General features: G+C 43.8%; 1 protein-coding gene across 1 annotated transcript in view; it reads left to right on the forward strand.

The window, feature by feature from the left end:
• Window positions 1-14,806, forward strand: part of GPATCH1 (G-patch domain containing 1) — a 44,130-nt gene that overhangs the window by 413 nt on the left and 28,911 nt on the right. Inside the window, exons 2-8 of the mRNA XM_007470946.1 lie at window positions 5,025-5,159; window positions 7,491-7,576; window positions 9,790-9,950; window positions 10,548-10,645; window positions 11,171-11,229; window positions 11,945-12,187; window positions 13,483-13,630. Coding sequence (XP_007471008.1) covers window positions 5,025-5,159; window positions 7,491-7,576; window positions 9,790-9,950; window positions 10,548-10,645; window positions 11,171-11,229; window positions 11,945-12,187; window positions 13,483-13,630 — 930 coding nt within the window. The remainder of the gene's footprint in view (window positions 1-5,024; window positions 5,160-7,490; window positions 7,577-9,789; window positions 9,951-10,547; window positions 10,646-11,170; window positions 11,230-11,944; window positions 12,188-13,482; window positions 13,631-14,806) is intronic.

Below are 14,806 nucleotides of genomic sequence, written 5' to 3' on the forward strand. Positions count from 1 at the left end.
GAAGAGCGGCGGTCAGGCAACGTTTTTCCTAGGAGAGGACGTTTGAGCTCAGTCTTGAAACAGAGAAAGGAAGCAACCGTACGAAGATTTGGGGGGAGAGCATTTCAGGCGAAGCGAAGAGCAAGTGCAAAGGCTCTGAAGTCGGAGCCAGTCTGGCAAATTGAGGGACAGGCAGGACTGATGTGGGTGGAGCACACAGCACCAGGGGGAGGCTGGTAGAAGATGATGGCAGAGGGGGAGGCGGGGGTTGAGTCTTAGTTGGTATGGTCAGGGACTTTGGATTTTAATACTAAGTATAGAAGAGTCATGGGGGAGAGGGTTACGCAAAGGAGGGATGTATATTTTTCAGATTATTCTGTCCTCGATTTTGAGGGTAGGCGGGTTGGAGGTGGGCAGGAGTGAAGCAGGGAGATTAGCAAAAAGAGGCCAGGCGATGATAGTGGCTGCGGTTAAGTAGTGGTGAGTTGAGATGTGCTTTGAAAGCAGAGCTGACCCGACTCGCTGGTGGAGTGTGGGGTGAGTGCAAGATGAAGCAAGATTCTCCTCTGTGTTTCTGGTCTGATCCACTTAATGACTTGATTTGTTTCGTAAAGTATGTATTGGATGGCTAGTAAGGTCTGATGGCAGTGCTAGCCCTGTGGGAAAGACAAAGGAAATTTGGTGGGCTAGGAGTTATTTGCAGACTCTCCTTTTTTCCTGCCCTGACCACATCGTGTCAGGTTGGTTGTCCTTCTGAGACGTTGCCACTGATTACCCTCTTATTCTCTACAAACAGTTCTAATCATTAGAAACTTCTGCCAGATGCTGGCCCTGTTCCTACTGTCTGCTTACAGAAGACAGAGAAATGCTAGTCTCCTGAAAGCTTCTTATGTGTTTAAAGACACCCCTTGCATTTCCTCTAAGACATCTCTGTACCACACTCAGTTTTCTAATAAATTAAGCTTAAAGTCCCCTCAACCCTAATTTGTCGGAGCTTTCTTCAAGCATGGGACCAGAGTGTGGGTAGACTGGGGCCGTTATTAGTATGTCCTTCATTTTAGACTGTATTTCTTTACCACAGTCTAAGCTCACATTAGCTTTATTAGCAAACACATCATCCCATGATCTCAAGGAACTGGTTGACAAAGATTCTTAATTTGAGGGGTTTCAAATCTAGTTGAGAACAAAAGTATGAGGTTCACAAGTGCTAAAGTATGTGATGTAGAGAGGAAATAACCTACACAAGCTAACAGGGAAACCTGAGAAGGCAGGATGGGACCCCTTGAAAACTGGTTAGAATTTAGGTATGCAAGAAGAGGACAGGGTTAAACATGCATGGGTGGAGGTTATTACAGCCCTCCCAAGCAGGAGTTTGTGTCATTTCTATATTTCTGGTCTCACAGTTGTTTCCTTGTGAAGTGACATATTGTAAGTCATCAACTATTTGACCTATATTTTTCTAATTTTTCCTGTTTTGATGGTGTACAGAATCTGTGGTGAAGCCTAATGGTCTAGCCAGGCTCTTGAAGTAGAATGGACTTTTTTTTCCAGCCCCCCCCCCCAGCCTAAAATTATCCTTTAACTTCTCAGTACTAGGAGTTTTTGAGGATTGATCCATTGTTTCCTAAGCACTTTTAAGTTAAAACACACTCTGACTACATTTTACAATAAGCCTAAAATTCCTTTAACTTCTCAGTACTAGGAGTTTTTGAGGATTGATCCATTGTTTCCTAAGCACTTTTAAGTTAAAACACACTCTGACTACATTTTACAATATAACATACTAGACCAATAATCACTTTTACCTCCTACTTTGAAGTTCTAGTGGTAGAGGAGGGACTCCATTACTTAATTAAAGTTGCTGGCCCTGACAGAAAGTTTTATTGGGTAAGAGAGTGGCTGATCTGTTACCCACAGACTCATAGACACATAGGCCCTCTGGCCTGGAAGGAAGGCGCCTCAGTGCTTATCTAATCTTCCCTTAGATACATTCACTTGGCTGTAGAATTCTCCTCATCGCCTGCTCATCCTGCACTCAGATTAATTTAGGACCATTTCTTCTTCCTTGATGTTGTGACTCTCCCACTTAAAACTATCTGAGGCTCCCAGTCACCCACAGGACATACCACAGACCCTGCAGCACTGTGTTCCAGGCCCGCTGCACTATCTGCCCTTTTGGTTCCATTTTCCGTGCATTCCCTGTCTTCCAGTCAGACTAGACTACTTTCTCAAACATCTGACCTTCCTCTTTTCCACCTCCTGTTTACTGTGTACTGAGGGAATTAATACCCCTGTGGGGAATTGTGTCCCTATGTGTAGCTATCAAATGCTCACGCCTCTGGGTGACTCTGATGTTGTGGACCTTGAACATTGTCAGAACAGTTCCTATACATGCAGGTCTCCTCTGCTGGGCTCGGAGTGCCCTGGGAACAGGGACGGAGTTGTATTCAGTTTTCCACATCCAGCATCTAGAACAGGGCTGCTTCCACGGAAAGGCCCTCAGTAAACTTCTGGTGGGAACAAGTAAAGGACAGAATGGGTTGTGTCCCTGACTTGGAGGCAGACTTGAGATCTGATATCAGCTTTGTGATTATTAGCTGTGGACCTTAGGGTACTTACTTAATCAGAGCCTCCTTATCAGGGTATGATAAATGGGATAATACTGTTAGTAACAATAATTATAATAGGGCCTGGCTAAAATGCCACTTCCTCCCTGGAGTTTTCCTGTGCTGTGGTTAGAGGTGGCGCCTCCTCCTCAGGAGCCCTGTGGGACCTGGTCAGCCACACTGCTTGGCCCTCATCATCTGCTGTCCGGTTCTACCTAGTTGTCTGCAGATCTTATCTCCCCTTTCAGCTCAGGAGTACCTGGAGAACAGAGCAAGCACAGAACCTCACATTGGCAGGACCTGTCATCTCTCCCCTTAACCCAGTGGTTCTCAACCAGGGATGAACTTGCCCCCCCAGGGGACATTTGGCAATGTCTGGAGACATTTTTGGTTGTCATGCTTTTTCGGGATGGGAGCGTTACTGGCATCTAGTGTGACAGGCTAGGGATGCTGCTAACCACTGTACAAGACAACTAAGAATTATCCAGTACAAACTGTCAGTAGTGCTGAGGTTGAGGAACTCCACCTTAGCCAGGAATCATGCCAGGTGCACGTGCAGTAAAGGAGCATGTGTACTGTATTTTCTAAGAAATGGTGAAAGTCTTGGACTGTGGGACCTGAATTGTAGTTCAGTTCTTTAGAATGAAATGAAATTGTAGTGATATTAACCAAGCTTCGCTATGGTTAATATATGCCAGGGACTGTGCTCAGTTCTTGTGGTTTTTAATCCTCGGCACCATCCTACAAGGTGACTTCGGTTATTATCCTAATTTTATAGTTGTGGAGACTGAGGCTTAGAGAGTTCAAAAAACTTGCCTATAATCACACAGCTAGCAAGTAGGAGGGTAGAGGGATTTGAACCCAGATCTCCTGTCTTCAGAACGCTCTTGATTACCCTGCTGTGGGTTATATTCTAGAAATGACCTAAAGCCTCCGTAAGCTACAAGTAAGAATTTAGGACTATGAGGCTAGACATTTCTTTACTTTTTGTTCCACTATCCAGAAGTACTAACTGGCTTAATTATTGAAGTAACAGGTATACATGGGCTTTAGGATACATCTTACCTACTGTACGTACTACTATTACTATAACAGCAATAGCAGCTAGGGGACTTCCCTGGTGGCCCAGTGGTAAAGAATCCGCTTTACAATTCAGGGAACGCAGGTTCGATCCCTGGTCAGGGAACTGATATCCCACATGCTGCGGGACACCTAAGCCTGAGCGCCACAGCTACTGAGCTCGTACGCCTCAACGAGAGAGCCCGTGTGCCGCAAACTACAGAGCCCACGCGCCCTGGAGCCCTGTGCCACAACTAGAGAAGAGAAAACCCGCACGCCACAACTAGAGAGAAGCCTATGTGCCTCAACAAAAGACCCCACATGCCGCAGCGACGATCCTCGTGTGCTGCAACTAAGACCCTACACAGCCAAAAAATAAAAATAAAAAATACATAAATAAAATTAGAAAAAGAGCAGCTAGTACTTTAAATGTGTTTATTGTGGGTCCCTCTTTTTGTTAAGCACTTTACAGGCATTATCTGATCCAATTTGCATAAGAACTCTATGAAATAGATATTACTATTAGTGTTCCATTTTACAGGTGAGGAAATTGAGGCACAGAGAGGCTAAGATGACCATAGTCCCTAGTAAAGGTGACCAAAGTGCTAGTAAAGGTGGGCTTAGCTTTAAAATCCAGAGTGCCATGACTCTCAACCCCAAGCGCTTAACTACTGTTTAACTTGCTTTCAGTATTGAATGTTTGAAAATAACTTGATGGCTACTTTTTGTTTTAAATAGATTCAGAAGTTTTAATTAGAACTGATAAAATTAGGCAGTAATTTGTGTCGTGAAACTAGAAACCTAAGGAAATTTTTAGGAAATTCTAAGTTCCTTTTCGCTGGTGTTATTTAGCACCCCAGCCCTTTTCAGCCAAGTTAAGTAAAGGAATAAGCTTAAAGAACAGTAATTATGACATCAGGGGAGTCCCAGAAATAAGGAAACTCAAGATTTGGGGAAAATGGGCAATGCCAATGGAAAAATTCAGGAGTCGGGGATGCTGTGAATTTCCAGAAGAGATATAGAAGTATGTCCCTTGCCGTAAACCTCTGCACACCATGTGCCACCCCAGCAGCTTGTCTACTTTACTGCCAGCAGATTTCATCTCCATCTCTGAACCCTTTGCCCAATAATTTGGTTTTCATAATGGAATTTCGTGGGAAAAGCAGGCCATTTTTGCTAAAACATTTCTAATATAAATAAGAGATATTGTTTTCTAAACTACATCAGCTACTAAGGTCTAGGAATAGCAACTTAATTAAACTTGTTATATTTGAAGTTACAAGAAGTGAACAATGCATTATGTTAAGTAAATGGTCTTTTCCTTAAATCCTCTCTAACCCACCATCACCTTCTGTCCCCTTCAAAATATTATTTTTTCAGGCGAGAGACCAAAGAAACCAATTCCTCTTCAGGATCAGACTGTCAGAGACGAAAAAGGAAGGTATAAACGATTTCATGGAGCCTTCAGTGGAGGTTTCTCTGCTGGTTACTTCAACACCGTTGGTTCAAAAGAAGGTAGGATTTTCCTACTTGTAGCTACTATATCGTTAAAGCAAATGATTGAAATACCGTAGGAGTTTTGCTCCCCTCCCTCACCTCTCCCTTTTAAAAAAACTTTTAAAAACATTTTAGTACATACACTGTAGTCTTTTGTGTTCTTTGAATGTTTGCAATGTTTCCAGAGACAACTTATTTGTTGTTCATTGATTATAACCTGAAGGTGAGAGAGTTTTCTTTGACTTTAAAGAAAAAAAATAGATACGTCATAACCAAATGATTAAATGATAATAAAGACTTCTGTCTTATACTGTATCTTGCCACACACTCAGTGCTCTCACACAGATTCACTCAGGGCCTAAGGAGGGCAGGTGTCCCAGCTGTTTTGTGACTGAGGACCCTGCGGGTCCCAACACTGGGCTCCACAGCATCACTTGTCAGTACATGTTCTCCACCTGGAGAAAAGTCAGTCAAAGTTTTCACATTATGCAGTGTAATAAATTCTGTATTGTTTAAAGTAATATATGTTGGGAATTCCCTGGCAGGCTTCCACTGCAGGGGCACGGATTCAATCCCTGGCTGGGGAACTAAGATCCCGCATGCTGCGCAGCACAGCAAAAAAAAAAAAAAAAAAAAAAGTAATGTATGTTTTTAAAAAACATTTTAACACAGAAACTGGAAGAAAATGGCTTATGTATATCAAATACGAATACGAATGAAGATGATTAACTCACATAGCAGTTATTAAGAGCAAGATGAGCCAGATCTTTCGTATAGATTTTTAAAAGTAACTCATACATAACAATGATAGTAGGGACTTCCCTAGTGGTCCAGTGGTAAAGAATCCGCCTTACAATGCAGGGGGACGCGGTTCGATCCCTGGTCAGAAAACTAAGATCCCACATGCCGCGGGGCAACTAAGGCCATGTACCACAACCATAGAGCCCACGCGCCCTGGAGTCTGTGCGCCACAACTAGAGAGAAGCCCACGCGCCACAACGAAAGATCCCACATGCGGAAACTAACACCCAACGCAGCCAAAAATAAATAAATAAAAATAATAAATAAATCTAAGAAAAAACGACGATAGTAAAATAAAGATGAAAAACAATGCAAGAAAGGGGTGGGGGAAGGCATGTAAGAAAAATAATTACGGTAAATAAGATGGTTAAAGTTCAGTATCCAGAATGTATAAAGATCAGTTCAATGAGCAAATGATCAAAGTATTTGAACAGTTTACTCCAGAGGAGATAGAAATGCTACGTGGAATATTCAGCCTTATTATTAAGAAAAGCAAAGTAAGGTAACTAAGGCACTATTAAAGTAGCGCACTTATTAAAATGTTAAAAATGGCAGTAGAATTTGTGAAGAAAGAAGTACACGAATACATTGCTGATTGTTATAATTATGGCTGTGCTGTATATTATAATTGAAAAGTAAGACCAGCTCAAATGATTGATTAGTCATCACAAGTAGACTGTGATATGTTAACACACTGGAATATCTCTTTACCATTAAGAGTGACAGATTCAGGTCCTGTGCAGATACAGGGCAAAGACCATAGATATCCAAAGTGGAGGAAGGTGCTGGGCCAGGGTATCGCCTGGAAGAGCTGGTCTTCACTGTCCTGGGGTTTCTCCCAAGTTGGCCTACAAGGCTGCTCTACCCACCTACCAAGAATAGGTCTGCCCCATACTCCTCAGCTCCCCAAGACTCTGGTTGGAAGTCAGAAGGAGGTGTGCCACTCTTAGAGAAAACTAAAAAAGTGTATCTTAGAGGGTTACAGATACATTTGACCTCTGGGGCATTTTCTCTCTGTAGGCACAGTACATGCTTGGTTACTGTGGGTGGGGAACAGGACTCAGGTATTTGATGGAATTGGGGGCCTAGTATGGTCATCGCCTGCCCTTAGACTAGCCAGGCTGAATCCTTTCATGGCTGACTAATGCACCCTGACGTACTGTTTCTTTGATATGTTAGTATGTTGGTGTATATTGCTATCCTGGTGGTCTCAGAGTGGTCCTGCCTTATAAGGTGACCTTGCATCTTTTTGCTGAGATCTGCTTGTGTTCCTTTCACAGTTTAACTTTCAGTGTATCATTTTATTTCTCTTGGTTGCAAATTCTTATGGGGAAACCTTACTGTATCCACTAAGTTCTGACAACAGGGCGTATGGGGGTTAATAAGAAGGTTATGTGGCCTAATTGTGTCTATGTGAGCAGTGAGATGAGAAGTAGCTAAGAGTTTGTAATTATTGGAGGTTTCAGGTCCGCATGTGTTACTTAATTATTTAGTTGTAAACCAAAATGCCATCTGGGATTGTAACATTCTAAACGCTTTTCTTTGCAGGATGGACACCCTCTTCCTTTGTGTCTTCACGACAGAACAGAGCAGACAAATCTGTTTTTGGTCCCGAAGATTTTATGGATGAAGAGGTGGGTGTGCAGAACTCTAGCTGCCAGTTCGCCGGTGAGATGTGGGTGGTTGGTTGCTGTAGCACCTTCTCTCTCCCCAGAAAGTTCAGTGTACGATTTCCTCTTTGTTTGTAAGACTTTATCATTTTGGTATTTGGACTCCATAGTGCCCTGTACATCAATGGATTCTTGTTCATTGGCATACTGCCTTAACTGGCTGGTGCCAGTTTCTAAAGTCAAGAGTGTAAGGGGGGACTTTCCTGGTGGAACAGTGGTTAAGAATCCCCCTGCCAATGCAGGGGACACAGGTTCGAGCCCTGGTCCAGGAAGATCCCATATGCCGTGGAGCACCTAAGCCCGTGTGCAATCACTACTGAGCCTGCGCTCTAGAGCCAGTGAGTCACAACTACTGAGCCTACATGCCACAACTACTGAAGCCCGTGCGCCTAGAGCCCATCCTCTGCAACAAGAGAAGCCACTGCAATGAGAAGCCCGCATACTGCAACAAAGAGTAGCCCCCGCTCACCGCAACTAGAGAAAGCCTGCACGCAGTAACGAAGACCCAACACAGCCAGAAATAAATTAAAAAAAAAAAAAAAAAAAAAAAAAAAAAAAAAAAAAAAAAAAAAGAGTGTAAGGGGAAGGTCACATACAGGCAAATTTACTTGAAAAAGCCCCAACTGCCCCAAAAGTGCAGTGTCTGTCAAGCTGAGTCCACAGCCTTCCATGGTGACTCTTTTTTTAAAAAAAATTTTCCAGCATAATTAAAACATTTTTAAAATTTTATACTGGAGTACAGTTCATTAACAATGTTGTGTTAGTTTCAGGTGTACAACAAAGTGATTCAATTATACATACATGTGTATCTATTCTTTTTCAAGTTCTTTTCCTATTTAGGTTACTACAGAATATTAGGTAGCGTTCCCTGTGCTATACAGTAGGTCCTTGTTGGTGTTCTCTTTTAAATATAGCAGTGTGTACATGTCAATCCCAAACTCCCAATCTATCCTTCCCCCTCCCCTTCCCCCTTGGTAATCATAAGTTCATTCTCTAAGTCACAGTGACTCTTACGCACGCTGCAGTTTAAGGAGGAGTGAGTGACTAGACTAGAGAAAGGAGTGAAAGGAAGCCGTGTGCAGGCATCTGGGCACCTCATTAAAGTGACCATGACTGCCACTTCTTAGGGGTAAACGGTGGGGGGTTTCTAAAGTGGTGCTACCGGCCTGCAGCCTGGGCTACATTTTCTGGTAAAATTAAGCCTCTCTTACCTTAAAACCTAGTCATGGGTTCATTTGTGATAAAGATTAAGTAAAATACTTACCTGAGCATGTTTTAGGCTGCAGGTAAGTGGCAAGGGGTGGTCCCCTTCCTCTTTGACTAGCAGAATCTGTGAGGAAACATGTCTCATGGAACAAGAAGTCCAGATGTCAGCAAGGCCCCAGGCTCTCAGGTAGCTTCTGCACGTCAGCTTGTCCTTCCACGACCTCACCTCACTGTTGCAAGGTGGCCACAGTAGTTCCAAGTGGCACATCCGGGATGACATTATCCAGTGGGAAGGAGGACTTTCTTCTTGGAATCTTTCCTTGAGAGCAGAGAAGCCATTTGGTGGATTTTCCCTCACATCGGCTTCAGTGAATTCTCATTCTTAAAGCAGTCCCTGGTGAGGAAAATGGGATCAGAATGACAGGCTTAGATAAGATGTGAACCCCACTCCCTAACCCTCCCCTGCCCCAACACATCCCCCCACAGGGACATCACTCCTGAAGGGCATGGTGGCGCAGAGCCAGGCCAGTGCCTGGACAGCATCAGGGCTCCGTGGGGAGAGCAGAAGGATCTGTGGCTGCTGGACAGGCAGCGATGGTACTTAACTCTAAGCCTGGCACAGAGGTGCTCCCAAATGCTTGCTGACTGTACCTCCAAGACCTTTTCCGCCTTCACACTGACCTTTGAGGTATTGTCCAAGAAGAGCAAAGAACAGAGCACTTACTTCCTGTTTTCCTAGCTTGGCAGTGCCTGTTGTGGCTTCACTGAGTGGCCACTGTCATGCCCCTGTCCTCGGGCACTGGCCTTACCTATCCAAAGTCAGGGCGTAAATCAGCTGCTCTGCTGATCCCTAACTCAATTTCGTAGTTTTAACTTTTTTTTTTTTAAAGTAATAAAGCTGTGTAATGTATCATGTTTAATCACTTTCCAAATAATGTAAGTAATTCTGTTTGAATTTTTTTTTTTTTAAGGATCTTAGTGAATTTGGGATAGCACCTAAAGCGATTGTTACCACAGATGATTTTGCTTCTAAAACCAAAGATCGAATACGAGAAAAGGCCAGGCAGTTAGCAGCAGCTACTGCCCCTATTCCTGGTGCCACTTTGCTTGATGACCTCATAACACCAGCAAAGTAAGAAGAATTTAATTCTGACTTTTCTGATCTTGGCATCACTGCCTTGCATATGTGTGATGATCTTACTTAGGGATAGTTTGGTTGCAAGTAAGAGAAGCCCTTTCAGCCTAGCTTGAGTACAAAAGGGGGTTTTGCCAAAAGGACCTTGCGCTGTTACCACATGGAGTACTCTAGAGCTCCAGGCACTAGCTATGTTAGTGGGGCTCATGGCAGCTGGAGAGCTATTAGGAACTGGGGTGACTTCCCTCCCACCCCCTGCCTCACAAGCCTTAAGGGCTCTCTCCTCATTCTACCCTCTTTCTGCATACTTCTTTGTTCTGCTCCTGGGTATGTGGCCTGTTATGGCAGCCTCAGACCATCATGGTTTCCCAGGCCACATGCTTGGCATCTATGTGCCCATCCCAAAGGCCTGGGAGAGGGGGCATCTGATCAGCTTCCCCAGGTCCAGTCAGCTGTGGTGGGAACAGCAGGGCCATGCAGTTCTAATAGGGATGGGGGAAAGGGCTGAGGCATGACAGGTATATGAGCTGCTTATTTCCTACTGTTCGTTAGTGTTTTAAAAAGAAGTTCATTTTCAGTGCCTTGATATCCTAGGTTATCTGCTGGTTTTGAATTGCTAAGAAAAATGGGTTGGAAAGAAGGACAAGGAATTGGTCCTCGAGTAAAGAGAAGACCACGCCGACAGAAACCTGGTATGTGTACTGATTGTCATTAATTCTACAGCAGACTTTTTGATGACTACATGTTTCTAGAAGTAAGATTGCTGGGTCAGGCGGTGTGCACGTATTTTAAGGTTTTTTGTGTGTAATGCACAATAACTTTCTGGAAGGATTGTACTAGTTTTCCTTCCCACCAGCAGCACATGAAAGTTCTTGTTTCCTACTTTTGCCAAAACTGTGTTATAGCTTAACATGATTATTTTCTATTATTCCTGTCCCTTGGTCTCCCCAGCCAGCCTGTGAACTCTTGGAGGCGGCAGTACTTTCTTTCAGGTTCTCTGTCGTTCTGGGCAGTAGTGGTTACTCACCATGTGCATCATTGCCAGAGTGCAGGTGGGGCAGGGGCTGGTGGAAAGCAATCCCTGAGTGGTCAGTGTCTGACTCTAAAGCTGTAACGTCTTTTACAGGCTTAGCCGTCTACCCCTGAAGAGTGTCAGTGAGTCAGGTTTCTATAATTTTAGTCACCTCTGACTAATGCATTTGAAATCTCTTTTATAGATCCTGGAGTAAAAATCTATGGCTGTGCATTACCCCCTGGAGGCTCTGAAGGATCTGAGGTATTGTATGGGATGATTGACCTTCAGTTTGGCCCAGTAGCACCTGTTACTTTATGAGCGTGAAATTTAGGTTCGGAAAATTTTAGAAATCAGTCAGATCACGTTATAGGGAAATACCCATACCCTAAAAATGTCCTCATTATGTCAGATAGTGTATTAAGCAACATGCCAGCCCCATAGATGTCCCAAGTCTGTTCAGATTCTTAATATAGAGTTGTTTGTCAGAAATAAGCTCACGAACTAGAAAACAAACTTATGGTTAGCAAAGGGGATAGCAGTGGGGGCCAAGGGGGAGAGATAAATTGGGACTTTGAGATTAATATATACATACTACCATATACAAAATAGGTAAGCAACAAGGACCTACTGTATAGCACAGGGAACTATATTCAATATCTTGAAATAACCTATAATGGAAAAGAATCTGAAAAAGAATATATATAATATATAAAACTGAATCATTTTGCTGTGTACCTGAAGTTAACACAACATTGTAAATCAAGTATACTTCAATTAAAAAAAGGTTAAAAAAAAATGGAGTTGTTCATGTTAGTATCATTTGTTCAGGGACTTGATTTAGTCATTTGTAATAGTGGAAATGAAAGTATGATAATTGTTCTGTTTGGAATTAATCACTGCATTTGGAAATAGTATTTTACAGGCTTTACACCAGGCAGTGACTCACCTTCATTCCATTTTGAAACACTGAAAATAGGATGAAGATGATGACTACTTGCCAGAAAATGTGACTTTTGCACCCAAAGATGTCACACCTGTGGATTTCACACCTAAAGATAATGTACATGGACTGGCTTACAAGGGCCTGGATCCCCACCAAGCACTGTTTGGAACTTCAAGAGAACACGTTAATCTCTTTAGTGGTGGACCCGAGGGCGCCAACAATCTTCTTGGAGATGTTGGAGTGAATAAAGGAAGAAAATTGGGAATTTCAGGCCAGGTAAAAGTGTTTCTGTTTTATAAACAGGGAACCATTGACAAATGAGAATTCTTGCTGTATTATATTAGCCCCATAGTAAGCATTCATTATTCATTGACTAAATGAAGACCTTAAAGTAGTTGTATTGTCCTTAGGAGCTTGTCCGAAGACATGTAAACCACACCGTCCTAATTTGAATATGTGTTCCTGAGACCCTGTGACCTAATGTGCCCGGTGGAGTTTGTGTGTGAGGAGTGAGGACTGCTTTCCCACACCCCTGCGGGACTGAGCAGAAAACCACACTCACCTCTTTGATTTAGTTAATAGTTGAATTACAATCTGCCTCTCAAGTTCAGGTCCAAGTTGTACTACCTCTCTGACTCTTTCCTAGTGCTGCAAGCCCTAAGTCAGGAACCTGGGTGTAAGTTGCACTTTTTACCAAGGGGCCTTGGTAAAAAGACTTGCTTTTTACCTTTGAGGAGACGGAGAGCTTTTCCTGATTGCCTGTCTTCTCAAATTGATTCAGAGTCTCTTTCCTAAAATAAGTTCAGAGGATGGTTACTTTGTCATTTCATTTGTACCTTTTCTTTGCTTCACATGTTTTTTTTCTAGTCCTTTTAACAAAAAGTGATATTTGTTCTTTGCCATTTCCCACAAAGATTAGGAGTTCTTCTAGCAGCTGTTAGAGTAATGGTGGTCTTCAGACCCTGGTCACCGGCGCTGGCACCAGACCATGTTGTTCAGTAGATGAACATTCTGCCTTTCTCCTTTTGGAGGCCCCATTTCTCCCCCTGCACTGCTGCTTGGGTGTCTTCTCCACTCCTCTTCCTGCACTAAGACCCAGACCCAGTGGCTGCTGCTGAGTCTGGAGGACGGCTGCAGCGCTGGAGGCATGACATTCACTTCTGGTCATTGTTTTTTTTTTTTTTTTTTAAACATCTTTATTGGGGTATAATTGCTTTGCAATGGTGTATTAGTTTCTGCTTTATAACGAAGTGAATCAGTTATACATATACATATGTTCCCATATCTCTTCCCTCTTGCGTCTCCCTCCCTCCCACCCTCCCTATCCCACCCCTCCAGGCAGTTACAAAGCACCGAGCCAGTATCCCTGTGCCACGCGGCTGCCTGGTCATTGTTTTTCAAAAGACTTGGATACGTGTGTTAATCTGGGGCTCCCATTCGCTTCTCTCTTGGTGATCTTGAAGCGCTAATATGGTCTGATCAGTCACATCCTTATAGTAGCCTTATCCTTCAGTACAGGCAGGCATATGCTAACGCCTATAATGGCTTAGAGTGAAATCTTGCTTTTGAAGGCTTTTGGTGTAGGTGCCCTGGAAGAGGAAGATGATGATATCTATGCCACGGAAACTCTATCCAAGTATGATACCATTTTGAAGGATGAGGAGCCTGGAGACGGACTCTATGGCTGGACAGCACCCAGGCAATATAAAGATCAGAAAGGTAATTCCATGGACCCGCAACTGATGGTAGACCAAGTGTTGGGACATTAGCCTCCCTGGCGCAGGGAGTTGTTGGCCAAAGATGCAGAGTGAGGAACAAGTGGGGATAAGGGAGTCCCGTTGTGGGAAGTAAGACAGAAGTGGGATTTAGACCAGTTCAAGGCCAAAGCCAACTGTCAAGACAGAGTCAGGTGGGGAGGAGGAAGGGGCCTGGAATCAGGGAAGGAGGAAGTGTGTGGACACGTGCTTGCTTGTGTTGCAGGTCAGAGCTGACAGTGGGTCAGAGGGACGCACTCCCAGCTCAAGGAACTGGGCAGGTAGCCAGAGGAGGTCAACTGAGGCAGCAGGTCAGGAGGCCAGGCATGGGGACCAGGTGGTAGGTACACAGAGAGCCTGCAGCAAAATGGAGATTGGTGCCCAGCTCATCTCATCACTTAAACTTATCTGGTTCCTAAGGGGCTCTTGTTGAGCTAGGAGATGAACATCTCTTGACACACCTGGAATTTCAAGTCAGAGTCTTATAGTGATTCAGATTCTGTGGTTCTAAGTAGGATTTCAGTTTTTCTTTCCAGAAAAGGTATAGGAAGGAGTCAGTAGGTATTAATAGCATGTGATTTTGATTCAGTCAGACCTGGATTTGAATCTTAGCTCTCAATCAGACCCAGATTCGAATCCCAGCTCTCTACTGCCCAGCTGCATGACCATGGGCAAGGCTTGTAGCCTCTCTGGGCGTCATTTGTAAAGTGAGGATAAAATCCACTCTGGGGGTCATTGTGAGGATTAAATGGCATTACAGGTTTGGCGTAGTACCTGCCTCAAAGACTGAATAAATGGCACCTACTGTAACAACCACTTAAAGTAAGGAGGTGAGAGTTCAGATAAAATAATCTATTTAGATGTTTTTAGCTATAGTCAGATCAAGTTTGATCTAACTCTTATAAAATACATCTAAATAATCTAAGCATCACTCCCCAAAATGATGGCAATTTTACATTTCTAGAAGAGAAAAAAGCAGGGCTTCCCTGGTGGCGCAGTGGTTGGGAGTCCGCCTGCCAATGCAGGGGACCCGGGTTCGTGCCCCGGTCCGGGAGGATCCCGCATGCCGCGGAGCAGCTGGGCCCGTGAGCCATGGCCACTGAGCCTGCGCGTCCGGAGCCTGTGCTCCGCAACAGGAGAG

The sequence above is a fragment of the Lipotes vexillifer genome, unplaced genomic scaffold (genome assembly GCF_000442215.2).
Source record: "Lipotes vexillifer unplaced genomic scaffold, Lipotes_vexillifer_v1.1 scaffold182, whole genome shotgun sequence".
NCBI classification, from domain to species: domain Eukaryota; kingdom Metazoa; phylum Chordata; class Mammalia; order Artiodactyla; family Lipotidae; genus Lipotes; species Lipotes vexillifer.